General features: G+C 40.2%; 1 protein-coding gene across 1 annotated transcript; it reads right to left on the bottom strand.

Annotated features, from left to right (window-relative positions):
* Nucleotides 1-20,871: 20,871 nt before the first annotated feature.
* LOC148017463 (NDR1/HIN1-like protein 6) lies at nt 20,872-22,088 on the bottom strand. The gene has a single exon (XM_087662678.1). The coding sequence runs from the start codon at nt 22,024-22,026 to the stop codon at nt 21,070-21,072; it is 957 nt and encodes a 318-aa protein (XP_087518804.1). The 5' UTR covers nt 22,027-22,088; the 3' UTR covers nt 20,872-21,069.
* Between the last annotated feature and the right edge of the window lie 789 nt (nt 22,089-22,877).

Genomic DNA, 22,877 nt, shown 5'->3' with positions numbered 1-22,877 from the left:
ATTCTTGGAAGCAAAATTGAATTTACATTGGGTGAAATTCTCGGAATTGCAAAATGAGGATTTTATGATGTAATAATTGATGTAATTAAATGGAAAAGACAATATGTTGGTGAAGAAACTGAAGAATCTGTGCATACTTTTTTGCAAGCTCTTCATGTGTATTTGTAGGATGAAGAGAAGCTGAATACTCAAGGGATTCGATTGGAGGCAATCAAAGAATTGATTACAGCCATAGAAGCCAAAGATGAAGACATCTATGAAGCAAAAATTGAAGAAGCTATTGCAGAGAATGTTATGGTGGGAACTTCTCAATCCAAAGAGCAGCCCATGCATAAGAAAGAAGCTCGTCTTCACAACATGCAAGAAGAGATTGATGCTCATTTTATTCCAAGTAGTCACTACTCCCATACTCATTAGGCAAGGGCGACCACTGAAACCATTGTCAAGATTGGAGAAAGAGAGACTCCATGCATTGCCCTTATAGACCATGGCTCAGAGATCAACGTCATGTCAATAAGTCTCTATGAGAATGGTGGATGGTCCATAGATGTGGACCCGGGATGGCGCATGAAAGCAGCCAATAATTTTCCAGCGATCTCTATGCAGCATGTCCTTATGTACGGGTTACTATTAGTAATGTAAAAGATGAATTTCATTTCTTTGTTCAAGATTCATGTAGCTATCCTATCATTCTTGGTCAACCTTTTATTTCTGAGTCTCATTTGGAGACAAAGGCCCTTGACGATGGTTCATCATATGCTCAAATAAGAAGTAAGGATAATGACGAAGCTATCCAATTTCTGACTATATGTGTAAATCATCACCGGAATAGAGATTGATTGAGACATCATCTTGTGCCTCCTAATGCCCGAGAATTTAAGGGTTTTCGGGTTGCACTGCTGTAAGTGGAGACTATGGCAATGCTTCATGTCATAAAAATTTGCCTCCACATGTAAAGGGGGCTATGCCAAAAGCTGACTTGCAGGTATTCACACGACCAACAGTGTGGGCTGTTATAAACAGTTTTTAGCCATGAATAGGGCTGAAAGAAAGCATTTATGTCATGTGGAATGGGAGCTGAAGCAAGTTGATGTTTTGACTGAAAATGAAGAAATTTCAGGACTATTTTATGGGCTGATTTATAATGATACATTGGCTGAAATACATGTATCTGTTCATGCAGAAAATTAGGCTGAAAATCAGCCCATACAGGTATGCACATTGGATATTTATGACATAATTCAAGAATTTGCTGATCATGAAGCTTTTGGATAGTCAAGCAGGGATGAGGCAAGAGTAGAAACGAAGTACAAGACAGTTGACAAGAAGGTCGAGCCGGTGGCAACTCCACTACCTCCCAAAAGTGAGGGACTGGCTAAAAGGGCATCCAAATAGCCAAGTCTTCGTGACCCCAAAGAAATTGGTTACCAATTTACAGCTGAAAGCTTACAGGAGCTAAAAATTGGTGAAGACTCTTTTCTCTTGCCAGCTGAAAAGAAAGCCTTTATGCAGATATTAAAGAAACATGGAAAAGCTTTTTCATTTCAGCCTCATGAAATTGGCTATGTGGATCCAAGTGTTGTGCCACAAATGGTGATTTTCACGGTCCCACACATCCCTTGGAATCTTAAACCAATTCTGATACCAAGGGCTCATTTGCCTAAGTTACTGGAGCTTTTAAATGAAAAGATAAAGATGCGAATATTGGATCCATCTTCAACTCCGTATTCTAACCGATGGTTTACCGTGTCTAAGAAGAATGGATCTTTGCGATTCATTCAAGATTTACAACCTGTCAATAGAGTCACTATGGTTCAGGGCCAATTGTTGATGAATTTGCTGAGGCTTTTGCAAGTAGGGAAATTTATTCCATGGGTGATTTATATTCGGGCTATGACCAATTTCAACTTGCTTTGGAGAGCCGAGGCATTACCACAATGAAGACGCCTCTTGGTTTAGTCCGCATGTGTACTCTATCTCAAGGAGCTACAAATTCAGTGGCTCACATGATGAATGCCATGCATAAAGTATTGAGAGATTATATTCCCCAACTAACTCTTCCTTTCCTTGATGATGTAGCGATCAAAGGATGTGAAATTCATGAGAAGAATGAAGAGCTCAATGAGCTTGGATACCGCAAGTTTGTTTCGGATCATACTAATGATTGTGTTCAAATCTTGTCTAAACTGGAAGAAGTTCATCTTACTCTTTCAAGAGCTAAATTTATTTTTGGAGTTGAAGAAGTTCTTGTGGTTGGGCATAAGTGTGGCCCATATGGCCGAAAGCCTTCTCTAATTAAGATTGATGCTATTAGCAAAATGCGGGAAATATGAACAAATGTTTCGGAGGTGAGAAGATTTCTTGGAGTGTGTGCTTTCTATCTTATTTGGATCCCACATTTTGCTCATGTTGCTGAAAATCTTATCAGCTGTTAAGAAAAGGTCAAAGGTTTAAAAAGAGCATACTCAAGCTGTTTGAAAATTAAAGAAATTGTTGATTTCAGCCCCTCCACCTTGAAGAGGGGTGATTACTCTAATGGACAGCCTATCATACTCACAGTAGATACAAGTCCTATTGGGTTAGGATGGGCAGTTGGTCAAGTTGATCTTGAGGGCAACAGATATGCAATCCGCTTTGGAGCAAAGGTTCTTAATGAACGTCAAAGAAGGTATGCTCAAATTAAAAGAGAACTTTGGGGAGTTGTAACTACATTGAAGTGTAATCGGGAGTACTTCATGGGCGCACATGTAGTAGTTGAAACAGATTTTCTTCCACTCTTGGGCATGATTGCCAATTGTTCCACTTCCGACATAGCTATGCTAATATGGATAGCCTATATTAAATCCTTAAATTCTAATTTGAAACATATTGCAGGAAGAGATAATCCAGTTGCTGACATGCGTTCACGTGCCAGATATAAAGATGAAGAAGAGATGATGGATGAGGAAGAAACAGAGTCTATATTTGCTGAAAATGATACTGTAATTACAAGTTCAAATCTGAAAATAGCAAGTATAGCTATTCTTAATGATGGTACAACTATCATAAATGTAGATACATCATTAATTATGGCAAGTACAGTAGGTACAGCGACTGTAATAGAATTTATAGCAACAAAGAAAGAAGAAACAATCATGGAAGGATGGTGGGCAGCTGAAAGATAGCATGCTCAATGTTTTGTTTTAATTTGTTCTCATTTTAAGGAAGAATATTATACAGATGATTGGCTAAAAATTGGCCAATTCTTGAGCATTATGATAAAGAAAGAAGATTGGACTAATGAAGAGTTCAAGAGAATTAGGAGAAAGGCTTATGGCTTCTTTCTCAAAGATGGCTACCTTTGGAGGCATGCGAAGAAGAAAGGAAGAGCACCTGTTCGTGTCCTAGGAGACAAGAAGACTCAAAGACAGGTCATGAAAGAATTTCATGAAAGCCTATTGGCTAGCCATAGAGGCATATGGAGCACTTTTGCCAAAATAAAAGAGAAATTTTGGTGGCAAAACATGTATAAAGACATTGAGAATTTTGTTGAGACTTATCGTGCTTGTCAAATGTACTCTATGGTTAAGCATAGAGATGGGCTTCAACCTACCTGTCATTTATCTATTCATTACAGATGGATTGTTGATTTAGTAACCATGCCTACAGGAATTTGGAACATGAGATATCTAGTGCTTGCTAGAGAAGATCTCACAAATTAGGTGGAAGGAAAAGCCTTGACAACAAAGTCCACTCAAGTTGTTTGTAGATTTTTACTTGAAGAAGTGTTTTGCAGGTATGGCTGTGTTGCCAAAGTAACTGCTGATAGAGGAGAATTGGATGCCGATGAAGCTCACCATTTCTTTGCTCAATTGGGAATCAAGCTATCTCTTACATCAGCCTACAATCCTGAAGGAAATGGTAAGAGTGAAAGAGGTCATCAACCGATTCTGAAGCTTTCGCAAAGTCTTGCAGAGGGAAGATGAGAGAATGGCCTAAAATGCTTCCATTCACATTATGGGTTGATAGAACTACCCATAGTGGAGTAACTATATGGGCAGCCACATATTATGCCTATTGAGGGGTCTATTATCACATGGAGTATCTTGCCTTGGGACAAAGGCATATATAGAGAAGAGCTGCTGACTTTGCGCATAAGGTAGCTTGAAAGAAGGCCAGAGGATGTCAAGTCAGCCATTGAAAGGCTGAAGGCAGCAAGGTTGAAGAATAAGAAGTGGTTTGACAAGTGTCATCGATTCCATCCAAGAGCTATCCAAGAGAATGATTGGGTACTTGTCTATGATAGCAACCTCGACAATCAGTATAGTGCTCATAGGAAGCTAGCCAAGCGATGGTTTGGACCATATGTGGTGAAGGTGGTACATGATAATGCTACTTACACTTTGGCTGAAATGGATGGAACCATGGTCAAGATACCAATAGCCGGCAAACATATCAAGCTCTTTAAATGAAGAGAGTCTTCTACATATGAGCTTGATGACTTGGATGTGAGCCATCTACTTGAAGACAAGGAAGAAGAAGAAGACTTAAAAGATGAAGATGAAGATATGTCAAAAGAAGAGCCTCCTTAACTTGCAATTTTATGAAGTGGCACATGCCGGAGGATGTGCATGTTAGGAGGGGGTGAATGTCAAAGAGTGTTCTGTTCATGGTATAAATCATGGAGTTCTTATGTTTGTAGAAGAAATTCATTAGGATTCACATGAGAAACTTTCATACATAATTCAGTCATTATTTCCCAACATTTGTCTTAGATATCATTTAATCTCATAAGTTCCTTTGTAACTTGACATGCAATTTTCAGTTTGTATCATGTAAATTGACAAAATTTAAGTCTATGGGGACCCTCAACTTGATCAACAGGAGGTAATTGATAGTCTACAGGTTATATCACATTGGTTCATGAGGAGTATTTGGTTGAAGAGTGCCCAAAAGTCCACTTGGTTTGTATGGGACTTGAAATAATGGACTTGTGTGACTTGTAAGTGACCTATATGGTCTACTTTTGTGTGGAAGCTAAAGAGAAGAGCAGCCCGCATTTTTCAGAGCAATTTTTGGGCCTGCATACCTGTGGCAGATGGAGTGAGAGCTAAAGGCTATGGTGCATGCTCCAAAGCATGCAAACTCAGAGAAAATTGAAGAAAGAGAGGAGATACAAGCAAAGAAGGTGAGAGTCTTTCTTGCCCATCCATTTGGTATCACGAAAATGAGTGGTATGACAGTCCATAAAAGCGAAAAACAGAGATAAAGTATTCAACCTGCTCTTATGTACATCTTCTTCCATTCTCTTACCGTATTCATGGTCCATTGAAGCCCCTCTTGTGCCCAAGTACTTGAGTGACTTTGGGGCAAGTAAAGGGGAGATTTTGGAGGTGCATGGGGCTGTTTTGGACTGCTAAAACTTGTCATAAACAGGGCAGCCCACTGTTCTTGTCTTCTTAAAGGGAAATCAAGTGATCTATGTGGTTGCAAGTGATGGTATTGACCTCTAAACATCAGGGCTTCATTTGAGAGTGATTAGAGAGGCTTATTCTTGAGATTATGTGCATTTTTGGAGCTTGTTTATGGGCTGGAAATTACTATTATAAAATAGGGCTGAAGTGAATTAAAAGCTTTGTCAGTGCATTTCAAGAGTTTTTGGTCTATGTCTTGGAAGTAGTGGAGTCTACCACTCAAATACTTGTATCTTGGAGTTGTTGTTCGTTGGCATCCATGAAATTGAAACCATTTGGGCTTGCATTTGAAATATGTATTTGGATTAAATCTGAGATAAAATCTCTATATGTATTGGTCTATTACCCTCATATGCATTTGATGTAATCGAGTCAAAGTCTTTAATTCCATTCATGTATGTACTACAAGGATTTGAGCTAGTAGCGACGCCGATTAGCGACGACGGATAGCGGTGTCGCTATTGGCATCGCTAATAGTGTCGCTATTTGCGTCGCTAATAGCATCTCTATTTGCATCGCAAATAGCGATGCAAATAGCGACGGGCCGTAGGGAAAAAACGCGGCCAAAACCGAGCGCGATTTTGATTTCGCGTTTGCTCCATTGTGAGTTTTAAGAGTGAGAGTGAGGGAGAGAGTGACCATCGTGAGAGAAGGAGAGGAAGAAGACTTGCCGCCGCCACCACTGCCGCCACCGCCGCCGCCGCCGCCGTTGTTCGCAAAGGAGAGGAGGAGCCTTCATCGCAAAGAGGAGCCGCCCCACGCTCGCCATATCTCATTGGTGAGTCTCCCTCTCTCTTTCTTTTGCTTTTTCAAGGTTTAAATCACTCTCTTTTGCTTGTTTAGGAGAGGAAATGAAAGAGAAAGAGAGGGAGAGGGAGAGAGAGGGAGAGAAAGAGAAAGAGAGGGAGAGGGAGGGAGAGGGAGAGGGAGAGTGCATTCTCTCTCTCCCTCTCCCTTTTGCTTGTTTAGGAGAGGAAACGAGAGAGTAAGAGAGAAAGAGAGGGAGAGGGAGAGGGAGAGGAAGAGAGAGAAAGAGAAAGAGAAAGAGAAAGAGAAAGAGAGGGAGAGGGAGGGGGAGGAAATGAGAGAGGGAGAGAAAGAGAAAGAGAGGGAGAGGGAGGGAGAGTGCATTCTCTCTCTCCCTCTCCCTTTTGCTTGTTTAATGTTTAAATCACTTTCTTTTTTGCTTGTTTAGGAGAGGAAATGAGAGAGAAAGAGAGAGAGAGAAAGAGAGGGAGAGGGAGAGGGAGAGGGAGAGGGAGAGGGAGGGGAAGGAAATGAGAGAGGGAGAGAAAGAGAAAGAGAGGGAGAGTGCATTGTCTCTCTCTCCCTCTCCCTTTTGCTTGTTTAGTGTTTAAATCACTTTATTTTTATGCTTGTTTAGGAAATGAGAGAGAAAGAGAGATAGAGAGGGAGAGAAAGAGAGGGAGAGGGAGAGGGAGGGGAAGGAAATGAGAGAGGGAGAGAAAGAGAAAGAGAGGGAGAGGGTGAGGGAGAGGGAGAGGGAGGGAGAGTGCATTCTCTCTCTTACTCTCCCTCTTGCTTGTTTAATGTTTGAATCACTTTCTTTTTTGCTTGTTTAGGAGAGGAAATGAGAGAGAAAGAGAGAAAGAGAGAAAGAGAGAAAGAGAGGGAAAGGGAGAGAAAGAGAGGGAGAGGGAGGGGAAGGAAATTTAAGATAATAGACTTATCGATAATGGTATGCAATGTGCTTTGCCATGGGCCACGTACATTGGTGACTCTTTAAGATGGCTTAAAATTGGTCATGTCCTTCATAATGTCCAAGTAGGGGATCTAATTGTGATATGCATAATTCATTGTTTTTGTATTAACTTTATAGGCATAACAAATTAGAAATCATGCCAACTAGTCAACGGAAGGACTAAAAGAAAATGATACCCTAGCTAATGGTCATTACGATACTTCATCAAAATGAACCCAAAAGTATTGTTGTAGAAGAAGAATCCCTTAAATTGAGTATAGGATATTTTCTCTCAGGTCTTATGACTATGAGTATAATTGATTGAAATAAATTTTATTACTATAGTTGATAGATTTCATAGATAGCATTAATTTTAATACGCGATCCTAGGACAAAAAAAACCACATTTCTAAGATGCTTTTTGTTGAGACTGATTTATTATTAGACTAAGAGATCCTCAATGATGCTCAAAATGGATTACTTATACTCAAAGCCCTCTAGTGCAGTTTTTTACAATAACAAATAATTATCTACCGGGACAAACAGATCCTTGAGCATGATACAAGGCCAAGATATAACATCGGAAAATCTCTCAACTACTATGTAACTTGACGTACATCTCACAAGTGCTATGGTCAACTTGACATACATCTCCATAAATCTCTCAACTACTATATAACTTGACATACATCTCCATAAAGCTATCCATTTAAGCCTCGTTTGCTGTAATGTAGATAAGATGGAAAACGAAGAAGGTCTTATTGTTCAAGACTGCGAGGTGTATCTTAATCAGCGTGTCCCATGTCCTTGCTCTCAATGCAAGTTGGCAATTAGTCGAAAACGCCGATTGTCTATAGAACACGTACGACGATTTGGCGAGTTTCAATCTGGGATCATTGTTCAGGTGATTGCGGATTTTCAACAAACGGTAATTTGAAGTTAATATTAATCATGCATTGTACTCGCAAGCTATTTGAAAACCATACACAATAAGATTGGGTCTTGTTGGCAAATTTTCTATCCAGGGGGGTGATGTCTTGACCCAAGGGGGAGTGCACCCTTTGCGGCCAATTAGAAGAGTTTGTGGACGTGCGATGGATGGATTGCAGGAGCCAATCCACCACTCGCAAGGCCCATCTATACCGTCAATGCCAGAGGAGACAAACAACCTTCCCGACCTACCTACAATCTTGGAGCCTGAGATGGAGGCAATGATCGATGCATTGATTCCCATGGATGTTGAGACATTTAATCCACTTAGAGAGGAAGCATCCATACCATTATATGATGGGTGCCGAGTATCTTGGTTGAAGACATTGCTTGCACTCTTAAGTGTGCAAGCAAAATACGATTGGAGCGATACGAGTGTGACTGAGTTATTCAGGTACCTTGCACATAGGCTTCATTGATTTTTTTTTTTACAGTATTATTGCAAACATTTGTGTTTTTTCAAGGTGTTTTATGATTTTTTTTCAGGTTATTGAAATATCATATATTACCACTTGCAAATACCATGCTTGAGTCTCGTGATGATGCACGACATGTTTTACGGAGGCTTGGCATGGATTACAATAACATCCATGCATGTATCAACGACTGCATACTGTTTTGAGATGAATACAAGACTATGGAGACATGTCCAAAGTGTGGTGCTCACATGTATCGACAGGACTTGCAAGGGCAAACCATCCCTCAAAAAGTTCTCAGACACTTTCCGTTCATCCCTCGCATAAACCACATGTTTCGCACGTCTGGCATGGCAAGCTTGACAACGTGGCATGTGCAGAATAGGTCCACGGATGGAGTTCAACGAATATCAGCGGATTCGCGCGCATGGAGCCACATTGACTCTACCTTCCCAGGCTTTGTGCGAGAGCCAAGGAATCTTCGGTTCGGTCTCGCCATGGATGGTGTGAACCCATTTGGTCTGCGCTCGACTTCTTACAGTGTGTGGCCTATAGTGCTTGTCAACTACAACATCCCTCCATGGCTTTCTACGAAGAAAGGACATCTCATCCTTAGCTTGCTCGTCCCGGGCCGCTACAAAGTAAAAAATATGGACGTGTATCTTCGTCCATTAGTCGATGAGCTTAAGATTTTGTGGGAGGAGGGGGTCACTGTGCAAGATATGAGCAGGCGCGATGGTCGGCGGTCAGCCAACATTCGAGCCATTCTCATGTGGACGATGCATGACTTTTCGGGATTGGGAGAGTGCTCAGGTGAGCAAACCTTTGTTCTCGCTGGTAATATCTATATTTTATTTCATTCAATCAAGTATTCACTAGGTTGTGGGTCGCCTTAGAGGTCTGGTTACCTCAGGTTATTATGCATGTCCATTGTGTGGGCCACAGTTAGACTCCCGAAGGTCACGAACCATGAAGAAGATGGTATATCAAGGACACGCCACTTTCTTGCCGGAGGATCATGAACTCAGGGAAGGTTTTCTTGGACGACCTCCAGCACGTATGAACGCTGCAAGCTGGTATGAGCTAAAAATGGTAAACCCCGAATCACATCCAAATGGAATGCGACGGTTCTCAGTTTTCTATGAGTTGCCATATTGGATCCACTTACAGGTCAACCACTTGTTGGATTCCATGAATATTTTCAAGAATGTGGGCAGCTTGCTATGGGACCACATCACAGGAAAGAGAGACACTATAGGGTCACGAATGGATTTGAAGGAGGTAGGTAAGATGGAGGCGCTTTGGCCGCAGTTGAGTGCTGAAGGGGGAGTGCAGCTTCCTCACGCTCCCTGGGTTTTGTCTACCAAAGAAGAGCGCATTGTGAAGCAAGTAATCAAGTCTATCCGCACTCCGACGGGTATGATGCGTTCTCTCAGGTTCGCATTTTCTAAAGATGACCAAATTTTTGGGCTAAAATCCCATGATTGGCATAAGATATGTTAGGTTTGTGAACAAAATGGATTGTAATTAGCGTGGACATTTTGCAATTTGAAAAGTGGCCATTATTCATAATGCTTTCTCATTTGTGGCAGTTTGTCCTACCGATCGCGATCGCAGGATGCCTTACTTCAAAAATTCGCAGGGCCATTTACAAGTTGTCGACTTTGGTGCAATGAATCTCACAGAAAGAGATTAAGACGTCCTCTATTGAATCCGCAAGGCGGGGAGTAGTTGAGATGGTCTATCTCTTTGAGAAATACCTACCCACTAGCATGCTCACGATACAAGTTCACCTTCTTGTGCATCTTGTGGACGAAGTGGAGATTGCTGGACCTGTCTATACGCGATGGATGTTCTTCCTGGAGCACTTCATAGGTAGCATGGCAGAAGGTTGGTTGGTGTCAGAGGCGTTAGTGCATATCTCACAATGGCTACCAACGGTGGCACCAGACAATGAAATGCTATGGATGCTGAATGACGACGATAGACTGACTAGAGATGTGGTGGTTGGAAATGGGGTAGAAAAAAGAATGGATGCCTCAATGGAAGAGAAGGTGAATCGCTTTTGTATGTTGCACCATGCCTCCATGGAGACGTGGCTCGCCAAGTACCAGATTGCAAGGCAAGATCGAGAGGAAGCGCGAGCTGAATTCCGACACAGTACACGTCACCGACCAATTTGATATCCCGAAGGTATGGAGGAGATGCCGCAGTTTATGTCAACACGATGGTTGCATGGAGCCTTGACCGCAGCATCTAGCGAAGGGATCGAGGGGATGTAGTCCAAAGGTGATGAGGGGTTTAGAATGTGTCGTATCTAAATTTGCTTGCTACATCTAATTTGAGTGTTTCAAATGTGCAGTACAAAATATATAGTGCAGCGTGGTCGCGCGGACGGCATTTTCGCGTGGAGCGTATTGACAAAATGCGCTCCACAATGACTGTGGTGTCATGGCAAAGTTTGAGCAAGAGAGCCGGCGACGAGCAACAGATCCGAACACGGTTGTGGATGAGATAGAGTATTTTGGGAACTTGCAAAGTATTATTACGGTGGATTACCGTAGCTTCTCCATGATACTATTCGATGTGCAGTGGTTCAAAGTGGTACTTGGAGGAGTTGGAGAAACAGTTCGACGAGGTCCATCTGGATTTCTCGAAATAGATTTTGAAAAAAAAAGGACGGATTTGTGCGACACCTTTGTGTTGCCGGCCCATTGTGAACAGGTGCAAAGAGTCATTTGCTTGCTAATTGTAATACGACATGGTTTATGTCACAATGGTTTGAACTCGCTTTGTACATGTTTGTGAACAGGTAATCTTCTATCCAGACCCCCGATAACCTCGATGGTGGTATGTTATACCTTCAACTCCTCGAAGTGCGAGAGTATACGATCAAAGCGATGTTCCAGGCATAGATGAAGAAAATATGCAAATAGAGGGGTCGATATTACAAGGGGTGGAGGCCACTGCAAGTTTGGAGCCCGCATCGGCTAACAATGATGGAAATACAGAAGTCCAAGAATTTTTTGAGAACGAGGCAGACTCGTTCTTTTGTGGTGACATGTCTATCGACCTTCCAGTGTATGCAGAGTTGTGTCAGGAGATTAACATGGGACCATAGAATACTTCATTCTTGGAGAATTGTATTACTCAATTCGTTGTTTAGATCTTCCATAAAGGTACATAAGATATGCATTTTAAGAGGGATTTTTCAAAAATGATTTATATTACTGTGCTTTGTATAGTTTAAATTGATTATTCTAACACCATTTTTTATCTGTGTAGGTGACATTTTCAAGATGAGTCAAGGGATGAGCGATGAGGAGTTTCAGGACATGATGGCACGCATGTCTCCAGATCAGCTCGCAAGATTCAGAGAGATGGCAAACCAGGAGCTGTCTCGTTCTTCGTCAGGGCGCTCTGCTAGATCTGCTTCAGCGCGATCAGATGCTTCAGCTTCGAGCAGACGATCTCGACGCTCACGACTTGGGCCAGAGGGAGGGACTGCATCGGGATCAGGGGGTACTGCTGTGGAGACACGGACGTGGTGTCTCCATCTCGTCGTTCAACTGGAGCTGCGTCACCTCCAGGATTTGTTACACCTGTGGGGACGTCTACTCCAGTTACTCCGGCTTTTGCGCAGCCGTCAGCACAGGTGGCACCCCTTTGAGTGGCACTCCGAGAGAGGGTACCCCCGTCGATACACCGGATGTACAGGGGTCTCCTGGATATGCCCAAGAGCGTGGACGGAGATGGGAGAGGATCCATCTTAGGCAGACTCCTAGGGGTTATGGATACCTAGTTGATAGTAGGCCAGGAGCGGTTATCATGAATGATGAGGGGAGGAGGGTGATGGCTCGCATGAGGGAGTTGTGCCAATAAGTTTTTCGACACAACGTCCTAGATCATTGGAAGAACATACCGGAGGGGAGCAAGGACTACATAGTAGCATCCTTGCACGAGGAGTTTCTGGTGCCAACCGTAGTAGATAGATTCTCTACGGGCTGGATGATGGATTGCATGCGTGCATACATGTCACATAGACGATCCGACGCACGCAAGGCAATCAAGAGTGGGGCTGCAAAGCCCGAGTGGTTAGATGCAGACGATTGGCGCTGACTGAGGGAGGAGGCTACAGATTCGCCAGGACATTGGCGGCGAGGGCACGACTCGAGGCCGGAGTGGTGCATCATCTTGGGAGTGGCGGCCACAAGACATATTTGGAGGAGTTTGTAAGTTTCTCTTTTGTTTTGCTTATTTGTTTTTTTGAAATATTCTTTGTACTGACAATCATATTTCTAACAGTTAGCATTTTGTTTTCTTTGCAGCACTCCATTACAAATCGCGATCGGCAAGGCCTTGAGACTCGATATGCAGAGAGGCACGGTCTCAATGCATTGATCGACCGATTGTATAGACGCGGCGGCCCTGTAAGTCACTCATATTTCTTGTCCGTAGTTACCATGAGATATTTGAATGCATTATTGTATGGTGGATTGATATGTTGTTTCTTTTTCTGCAGAATCCGTTCGATGCTCCTTTGCGGCGGGACGAGTTTTCGGGGGACGAGGATTTGTAGCTCACCCTTGGATCCTTGGAGCTCACACACCTTTAGTTTTTAGTCGCCTAATCTATGTAGACATTTTCTATGTATTAGTGATATCCTTTCATGATTGTACCAATCACATTTTATGCGATCGTGTATTTATTTCATGTATCAGTTTTATGATTTCAGTATACATTCTTTTTGTTTGCAAGCGCTTTGTATGCAGTAGTGCAGAAACTATTTTGTATGGCTCTCATACAGCACACAGTGCTATATGTGGCAGGGCAGCTTGCTGCCCTGCCACAATTTTTTTTTTCCTTGTTACCGTCGCTATTTGCGTCGCAAATTTACTACTCGCATCGCTATTGGCCTTGCTATGAGCATCGCAAATTTACTGCTCGCATCGCTATTGGCCTTGCTATGAGCATCGCAAATTTACTGGTTGTATCGCAATATGCGTCGCTATCTGCGTCGCTATCTGTGACGTAGATAGCGACGCATATTGCGATGTTTCTATGGCATCGTCAATAACGACGCTTTTTGCGACGACGGGGGTAAATTTTTTTGTTTGTATTTTCATCGCTTTAAACGTCGGTATAAGGTCTATATCTTGTAGTGATGCTAAGTATATGAAAAAGCTTGAGGTCTTCTTCTCCAACTAAATCATCTCTAAAACCCAAGACTTATCAAATCTGAGATAAAATCTCTATATGTATTGGTCTATTACCCTTATACGCATTTGATGTAATCGAGTCAAAGTCTTTAATTCCATTCATGTATGCTAAGTATATGAAAAAGCTTGAGGTCTTCTTCTCCAACTGAATCATCTCTAAAATCCGAGACTTATCAAACCCCATTCTTTTCTCCCTCTCCTAACCTTGAATCCCTCACTCCTCTTTTGCTCTAAACCCGGTGGTAGACCTTCAACCCCCAACACAACGAAAACGGAGCCGCCTATCCAATCAGATCTCAAATTCGAGTTCGTTTGCCTCGCCTAAATGCAAAAATCGACATGCCAATAGTGTGAAAACTCCAAACTTGAACTAGTTATTTTAAGGCTTTAAGCCTTAAGCTTAATTAAGAGCGAAAAGTCACAAAATCTAATCATTGAAGGGAGGGGGGGGCACCGCTTTTTTCGACACCCCATTTTTAATGCAAAAATGGCAATTTGAGCCTTTTGGTGTCAGGCTAAGGGAAGAGGGCGACAAGATGAAGAATTTTGACGCTCTCCTTCGCTTCAATCCATGCAAAAAATGACTATGTAAATGGAAAGATCAATTTTCAGTTTCTCTCTCCTCTCTTCTCTCTTCTTTTGATGCGTGCTCCCATGCTTGATTCTATGAGAGAAGAGGGCGGGCTAGAATGAATGATTTTGATTGGAAGATAATGCTGGAGTGTAAAGAAGCATAGATCAAGGTTGAAAGGATCATTTGCGGCTATTAAAAAGCATCAGTGGGCCTCCAATCATGAGACATGTACATCATAAGGCATGATTTTATAAGCACTATGGAGGCAACCACATCCTTGCCGAGTGCCAAGATCCAAGATCCAGGCCTTATGCAAATTGCGGAAGGTTTGGTAGAGGTAGATTTTATTGTTTTATGATAGATTTTGGTTGGAAATAATTGCATTTGGTTGTCAATGCTCTGATCTATAAAAAATGTTAAAGAAATAAAGAAAAATTAGTCATTTAGTAATTTCTTTATAAACACATAAAACTCGCCACATTACGGTTTTAAGGGAAATCATGTTGTTTTAGGGTTTTGTTGTGCGTATGGTGTTTGCATGGGATGGAATATGATAGAAAAATAATTCTCAATAAGATTGATTAGTATAAATTAGTATATTAAAAAATAAGTATTTATCAATAAATAAATAATAATAAATAAAAAATAAAATTAAGTTTTTTCATCTAAAAAATATAAAAATTTAATATTTGTATTTGTGAATGCATGGCAAGGTTGGGGCATAAGGTTTAGCCTCATTTAACCCCTATCTCTATGTTAAAGTGGGTTTTTATCACTTTCATGAAGGAAAAACACATTAAAAATATGCTCTAAACCTATCATCAAATGTACAATCTTAAGCGGTAGGAGAAGGGGGGTGTTAAGTGCTAATAATATGTTGAATTCTAATGTTTTTCTAATGCATGGCATATAGAACATGTGTGTTTTAAAATTGAAAGGGTCCAATAGCATGAGCTGGTGTTGGCCCCAAACAATGCAACAATCTTAGTTAGAAGAAAGGCATGAAAAGACATGTTTTTGCACATTCATAATGCTCATTGTCAATAAGGAATTTTTTGATTACTATAAATCATACATAATTGCATTACACACAACATATGGTATCATCATGGATGTACAACAATTGTTTTCAAATGATGACTTACATTGAGGAGGTGAGGTATAGTAAACTGCTATAAGGTTAGTGGTTTTGGGAATATTTAGTGAGGACTATCAATTATCTCTTGGATTGTTCGATTAAAAGCATGGACTATGTATTGAATGTGCTTTATGTGTTCGCAGTGCGTCTTGGGGCCAATCCCCGAGGTGTAGGAGAGCCGTAGTGGGGCCACAGTAATCAGCCGAGGGGCACTCCCTTTGTTTGTGCTTACATGGTGTATAACCGATATGTGTAGGAACTCCCTCTGAGGAGTGTGGGAAGGGTTATCCATTAGATCACAATCCATACAAATGCAAATTTATGTATTCGAGGTTAGGGTGGTATACCCCTTAGATGCTCCTAGCCGTGAGGCAGTGTGGGGTGGTTTGGGTGTGTGGTAGAGGCCCGATTAATGCCTTAGAGCCAGTGTCGGACTCGTTTTAGGTCTCAAAAAATGGATTAATAGGTCCCCACCTTTCAAGTCTAAAGAAAACAAGAACCAATCTAAAACTAGAGAAAAAAATGTTAAATAATGCAATAAAAAAATTGCAAAGGAACGTGTAGATAATGGTACAAAAAAACACAAAATCCTTTGTAGTGCAACAACCCTAACCCTAAACTTTAAACTCTTAACCCTATATTATAAATCTTAAAAGCCAATCCCAAAACCTTAGACCCTAAATACCAAACCTTTAAATCATATTTATCAAACCCTAAACCGCAAATCTAGAATCCTAACCCTAAACTTCATACTATAATTTATAAATCCCCTATCCTATACTTCAAATCCTAGAACCCAAATGTGAATCTAAATCATAAACTCTAAACCCTTAAAAAAAAACTCAATTTTAAATCCTAAATCCTAAACACTAGACTACAAACCGTGAATCCTTAACCATAAACCCTAAACTATGAATCCTAAAGTCCGAATTGTAGACTATAAACCCTAGACCTTAGATCCTAAAAACCAATATCTAAATCACAAAATCTAAACCCTAAATCTTAAATCTCAAATCTTAAACCCTAAACCCTAAACTATAAAGTTCAAATCTTAAACCTTAGTTTCCAAATTCTAAAATCTAGATTTTGAATCTAGAATACCAAACCTTGGATTCTAATCTCTAAATCACAAATTTGAAATCCTAAGACTTAAACCCTAGTTTCCAAACCCTAAATTCTAGATTTTGAATCTTAAACATTGAACCTTGGGTTTTTAATATCTAAATCACAAATTTGAAATCCTAAATCCCAATTACGATATCCTAAACCTTGGACTCCAAACCCTAAACCCTAGACACTGAACTCTAAATCCTAGACTCCAAATCCTATACCCTAAATCCCAAATGCCAATCTCTAAATCATACATTATAATCCCTAACCCATAATACTCAAATATTAAATCTTGATCCTTCTAGACCCTAAAAACCAACCTCCAAATCATACATCTGAAAACCTAAATCTCAATTCGTAAATTCTAAACCCTAAAATCCATACTAATTACTCCAAATCTTCTATCCTTGAGTCCAAACCCTAGACCCTACACTTGAATCTGAACCTCTAAATTAGAAACTCTAAACCCTAAACCACAATACTCAATCTTAAAGCATATATCATGAATTGTAAAGTACAACCCTTGAACCCTAAACTATAAACCCTAGGCTACAAACCCTAAAGTCAAAACCCTAGATCCAAAAAACCAATATTCAAATTACGAAATCAAAACCCTTAGCCCTTAATCTTAACTCCTAACTCCTAATCCATATAGTATAGCCCTAAACCGTGGACTTTAAACCCTAAATTCTTGATTCCAAAACTTAGACCCTAAACCTTGAATGCCAATCTCTAAATAAAAAATTCTAAATGCTAAATCCCAAATCTAAAATCCTAAACCCTAAATCCTACACCCTAAAATCTAAACCCTAGACCCCAAATCCTATACCCTAAATATGCTAAACCCCAAATGTCAATCTCTAAATCATAAATTCTAAGCTCGAAACCACAATAGTCAAATATTAAATCCTAAATTTTAAATTGAAAATTTCCAAGCCTAAACCTTAAACCCTATACTATAAACCCTAAATTCTAAATATAGATCATAAATATCAATTGTTAATATTTAAATCACAAATTGTCTTGAGAGGGTTCACTATATTTATATATCCTCTATATCACATGCATTCAATGCCTATTTTTAAATGCCTATTTATATATCCTCTATATCACATGCATTCAATGACTATTTTTAAATACTCTTATCTATGGATTTTCTCTAAATAAAACATACCATTTTCTATTTTACATGTAAACAATCCCTTCATATGGCACCCTCTTATATATAAAAAATGTGTAAAAATGGTATTTAAGAAATACCTTATTTTGAACCCACGTGATACTCACACATATTTATGAATGATCTTGAGCAAACTGTAATCCCTAAATTCTAAATCTCAAATATGAAACTCTAAACCCTAAATCCTATATCCCAAGTGCCAAATATTATATGCTATACTTTCAATGCTAGTCTCTAAATCCTAGATACATCGCAAATTGCAGATATAAATATGGTTGCAAGGCTAGAACATACATAGGGAAGCACATAAGTTTTTTAATGCTATTTTATAAGAGAAGTAAGGAAAATACAAGTAGTTGTTGTGTGTCAAGCTCCATTTAATCTCATCTATCTTAAGCCTTTTGTAAGGCATTGCTACAACAACTTGAGTTATGAATTAGTATAAGCTTATGACCCAACCAAAAAATGTTTGATAGCTACCTCTAGAGGCCACCAACCAATGCAAGGAGAGAGGGACTCGATCTCATCCTTATTGCTTCAACACAGAATGATATGATGGCTTTACATATAGAGAATTCAGTTTGCTTGCACTCCCTTGAGCTTAAAACTCACTCAAGGATTAGTATATCTGTGAATGTAGTTTCCAAATCTTGCTTGATTATGTCATTTGCTAAGATTGATTTGCCACATGCCCTTGCTAACATACCTTCTCAAGTGCACTATCCCTTAACTGCTTCAAATATTCACATGATAATATTAGCTCCCCATATTCATACTAAGGATGCTCAATTTTCATATCTTCCTTGGACCACATGTTAGCACAAGGGAGTGTGACAAATCAATTTTAGCAAATGGCATGTTCGTAATATGCACTACAAATTGCAAATATAAATAGAGCTACAAGTCTAGTATAACACACATACAACAAAGCTCACAAGTTGGAGTTGTTCTGTGGATGTGTGTATAAAGCTTTGCTTTATGAAGGTGTTAAGTGAACTATTCAGTCGCATGCCTATTTAAGCAATTTTGACCACACATAACACAACTTGCATACAATAATAAATACTAAAAACTAGGGAACTACAAACTACTCCATGGATCTGAGTTGTTTAAAAACAACAAACAAGTTGTAAATAAGCAACACAAATATATGCAAACCATAAATAATTATATAGATATTGGAAAAATGAAGCCAATCTTAGATATTTTGAGAAGAGCAAGCATAAAAGATCTAACAATTGGCTACGCCTTCAATCATGTGTGTGTGTGTGTGTGTGTGTTCCTACCCTTTGCCTTTCTCTCTCTCTCTCTCTCTCTCTCTCTCTCTCTCTCTCTCTCTCTCTCTCTCTCTCTCTCTACATGTTTACTTTCTGTTTGCACCACAAACTTTTCATTTCTTTTTTTAGTTTTTTTTTTTTTGCAATGCCTAATATAAATGGGTTTTGTATTTTAAAAGTTATTGCGTGTAAGCACACATGAAATTACATGTAAGCAACATCCTAGAAATTTCAAATTTAAAATAACATTTAAAGATTTGAATGCTTTTTTAATCTGCTTGCTAAAAAAGAAATCCGAAAAGAGTAGGTGCATAGGTAATTTTAAAATGGCCTATAAGTTTAAGTTTTCATTTATTGACTTGAAAAAATAGATATTTCAAATCTTGTCAAAATTGGCGTTTATATAATCATTTGAATGAAGTTATGTATCTCCACATGCTTATAGGTGAACCTTTACAAAATAGTAGAAGCATTCGCTAATGCATGCTATGCCTCCATGTCTTTGCTTCGATTTTGTTATAGTGCAAGCAAAGGGAGGAGAGAGAAAAGAGAGAGGTGTGATTGTCGTTTAATGCTAAGATATATCCAAAGATATATGAAAATTAACATTCTTCTCCCTTTTTTGCCTAGTTAGAGTATGACTAAGGAGTTAATAAAAAAGTTGCACATCACGTTTGGCTCTAATGGCCTTTATGAAATTGAAGGTCAACGACTCCATCACTCGCATCGGTATGTCATGCAATGTAAGGGAAGAATCCCTTGTTGCATGTAGCTTTTCCTTCTTAATCATAAGCATACAAATACATAGTACATAACGATTGAATATGATGACATAGCAAATGATGTCGTGTGAAATGTTTGAACACCATCTCATACAAGATCTCATACAATGAAGATCTCATCTCCTTTCATAGCCATGGAGTACATGCCACCTTTAATTATGCTTGCCTTCTGTAATGTGGATATGGATATGCTGAACTTTCACATAACTAACAAAACCACTTTGGGTCACAAGTACAATTGAGGGGCAACAAAAGGGTAATGGTGTTGTTCAAAATGCCTCTTTGAAGAGATCCACTTTTTTCTAAGGGTATTGGATTAATGAGATGCACAAGCATCCTTGTTGGGGATAAAAGTGCACCAATACATCCTACTCTCCCTAGTACAAAGAAATGCTTTGATATGTACCATAAAAGTGTATAAATATGTTTAATGTCAACAATATTTTAAACTTACGTGCTCAAGGTAATGTAACTACGAACAATAATTAGTAGCATATAGAAGCTTCCCAATATGTTATGTTTATTCCTTTGTCTTTCACAATTCATTGGAACCCTCAATTTTTCTCCATTCGAGAAGTTGGTGAGGCTACTCCACTAGATGTACATAAGATGTAGACAATAGTGCATTCAGAGGACATTACACTTGGATAGGGATGATGATGAGTTTCCTAGTGCAATTGGATGTAATCAAATGTGCCGAGAGGAGGGTTTTGTTAAGAATTCCATTGAAACACCATATTATTCTAGCAAATTGTGCAACAAATTTGATTTAAATGGTGGCTTTACAATAGGTTGTGTACTAAGCAAAGAACGTTGCAAAAACAAACGGGTAGGATTGCTTGATGCAAAGGGGTTGTGTGTAAAGAAGAAGAAGAATAACAACCAATCATGTTAAATTAAAGTAGAGCGATGAGCTCTTGATGAATTTTGGAAGGGAGATACAAATATATCAATTTACAAAAATCATATAGATAATGGGATTCTAAATATGTTTCTTATTTCACATTTTTCTCAACAATACTTTCCCGATACTAAGGAGAAACTATAGAAGCTTGTGCCATGGATATCAATGGTGTATGATATAGCAATTGCTTAAGTTGAGAATGTATACACAAATGATTTTTCTCTTTTGAGAGAATGTGCTTGCTTTGTTATACAACTAGTCAAGCGTGGCATGGCTCGTTCAACTTGGCAAAAAATTACAAGCAAAAGAAGGAAGTAAGAGGTGTTAGAGCATGAAGTGCTTCACCTTGACTTTACAAAACTTGGAAATAAGGTGGACATTGCCAAAGATTGGGTTACTTATTTGCACATCACAATTGACTTGGAAGCATGAGTTTATGGAAGTCCATCTACTGAGCTTGACGCTGATCTTAGCGAGGGTGTGGACATGCAGTGGGAGAGGACTCGAGGGATCGTGGAGGGTGGTGTGAAGGGAGGCCCCAAGGGGTGCGGGCAAGGGGACATAGTGGCCTAGGACGTGCAAGGCCAAGAAGGTGGTGTTGCGGGGACCTTGGTAGAAGCCTGGGATCGAGCCCGCGCCGATGCGGGAGCCCTCGTAGAGCAGCATCACTTCGGCGGAGTCGTAGTAGATTCCGAGCCGCCTGTTGGGGTTCTCTGATTGGAGGCTGAACGTCACGTCGGCGTCCAGGTGCAGCGGGCCGTCCGGCGTGGCGGCGGCTTGTGGCTCCAGCTCGAAAGCCGCCACGCTGGCGGCCGCTATAGAGAAGCGCGGGACACGTGGCTGCAGCACGAGGTAGAGCAGGAGGGCAGAGAGGCCGGCGAACGCGGCTAGAAGCGCTAGCGTGGCCATGCAGCGCCGGCACCGCCGCCTGCCGCGTGGCGGGCGGGGCCGCCGGCTCGGGTGGTCCGGGGGCAGCGGTCCGGGCCACCCGTGAATAAAGTCCTTCTGTCTGATTGGCTCATACGGCGTATTGTTAGCCCCGCACTGTAGTCTTTGTTGATCTGGCGCTTTAGTCGCTGGCTTCTGCGTCATTTCTAGCGAGCCAGCGTGAATTACATTGCCATGCATATCATTACCATTTTCATCGTCGTTGTGAATATCATCATGAGCTGCTGCTGCTGTAGTTACACATGCCTGCAGAAGACGCGCTGAGGGATCAGTAGTCAAAGTGTCACTGCTCCTTATGTTCTCTTCTTCTAAAGGATGCATTCTATTCGCCATCTTCTCCCCTCTAAACCACGTTAAAGCGTCTCTCTCTCTCTCTCTCTCTATGCCATGGCCATTGCCTGTCAGGAGCCTTGCTTACGTTAGTCTAGAGCAGTGCTTTTCAACTTTCCTGTGTTATGTATTAGCCTCTTCAACTTCCCCGTATTCATTCGGCTCATCACGATTCGGCCTTTCCAGATTACTACTACCAAAGAGACACATCTTTCTACGCACGCGGAAATTACACATGGTGTAAAAGAACCCAAACTTAATTTCCTATCTACTTTAACGAAGCAAACCTATGATTGTAAAACCTTTGAAGAAATGCTTGGTGTAAAAGAACCCATACTTCATTTCCTATGTGTTCTAAACAAAGGAAACCTATGATTGTAGAACCCTTAAGGAAATTCATCAAATTTTGATTAACTTTTCTTAGGTGGTGAGAAATCTATCTTTACAAAGAGTGACTATTAGCTCTTAAGACTATAGCCTCATGCAAGTACTAATGAAAAGAGTTATCTTTTGAAGAAGTGTTATATATCTCTTAGTTTTAAGAATCCCGCGGCTTAACCTATTAACTCCTGTTTTTCCATTGGACTTGCTTCTTGTGACTAGAAGGATTTCTATAGCATTGACAATGGACATCGAATCCCACCAACTCTACTAATTATTGAATGTGGATATCTAAAGTTAAGGCTTTCTCTCCTAAGTGGTTAAGGATGTAAAAGCCTCATATAGCATGTATGTGCACTCAAAATGTATTTTTTGATATTTATAGCTTTTATAGGTGCTATGTTAGTATATTAGTTGTTTAATTTTTTGTTCATGGTCATTTTACTTTAACTTTGAGCCACTAGTATTTAATT

Source organism: Lygodium microphyllum, chromosome 22 (genome assembly GCF_053477565.2).
Source record: "Lygodium microphyllum isolate KBCC chromosome 22, Lygodium_microphyllum_v1.1.10, whole genome shotgun sequence".
In the NCBI taxonomy this organism is placed as follows: domain Eukaryota; kingdom Viridiplantae; phylum Streptophyta; class Polypodiopsida; order Schizaeales; family Lygodiaceae; genus Lygodium; species Lygodium microphyllum.
This window is presented reverse-complemented; position numbering and strand designations above follow the sequence as displayed.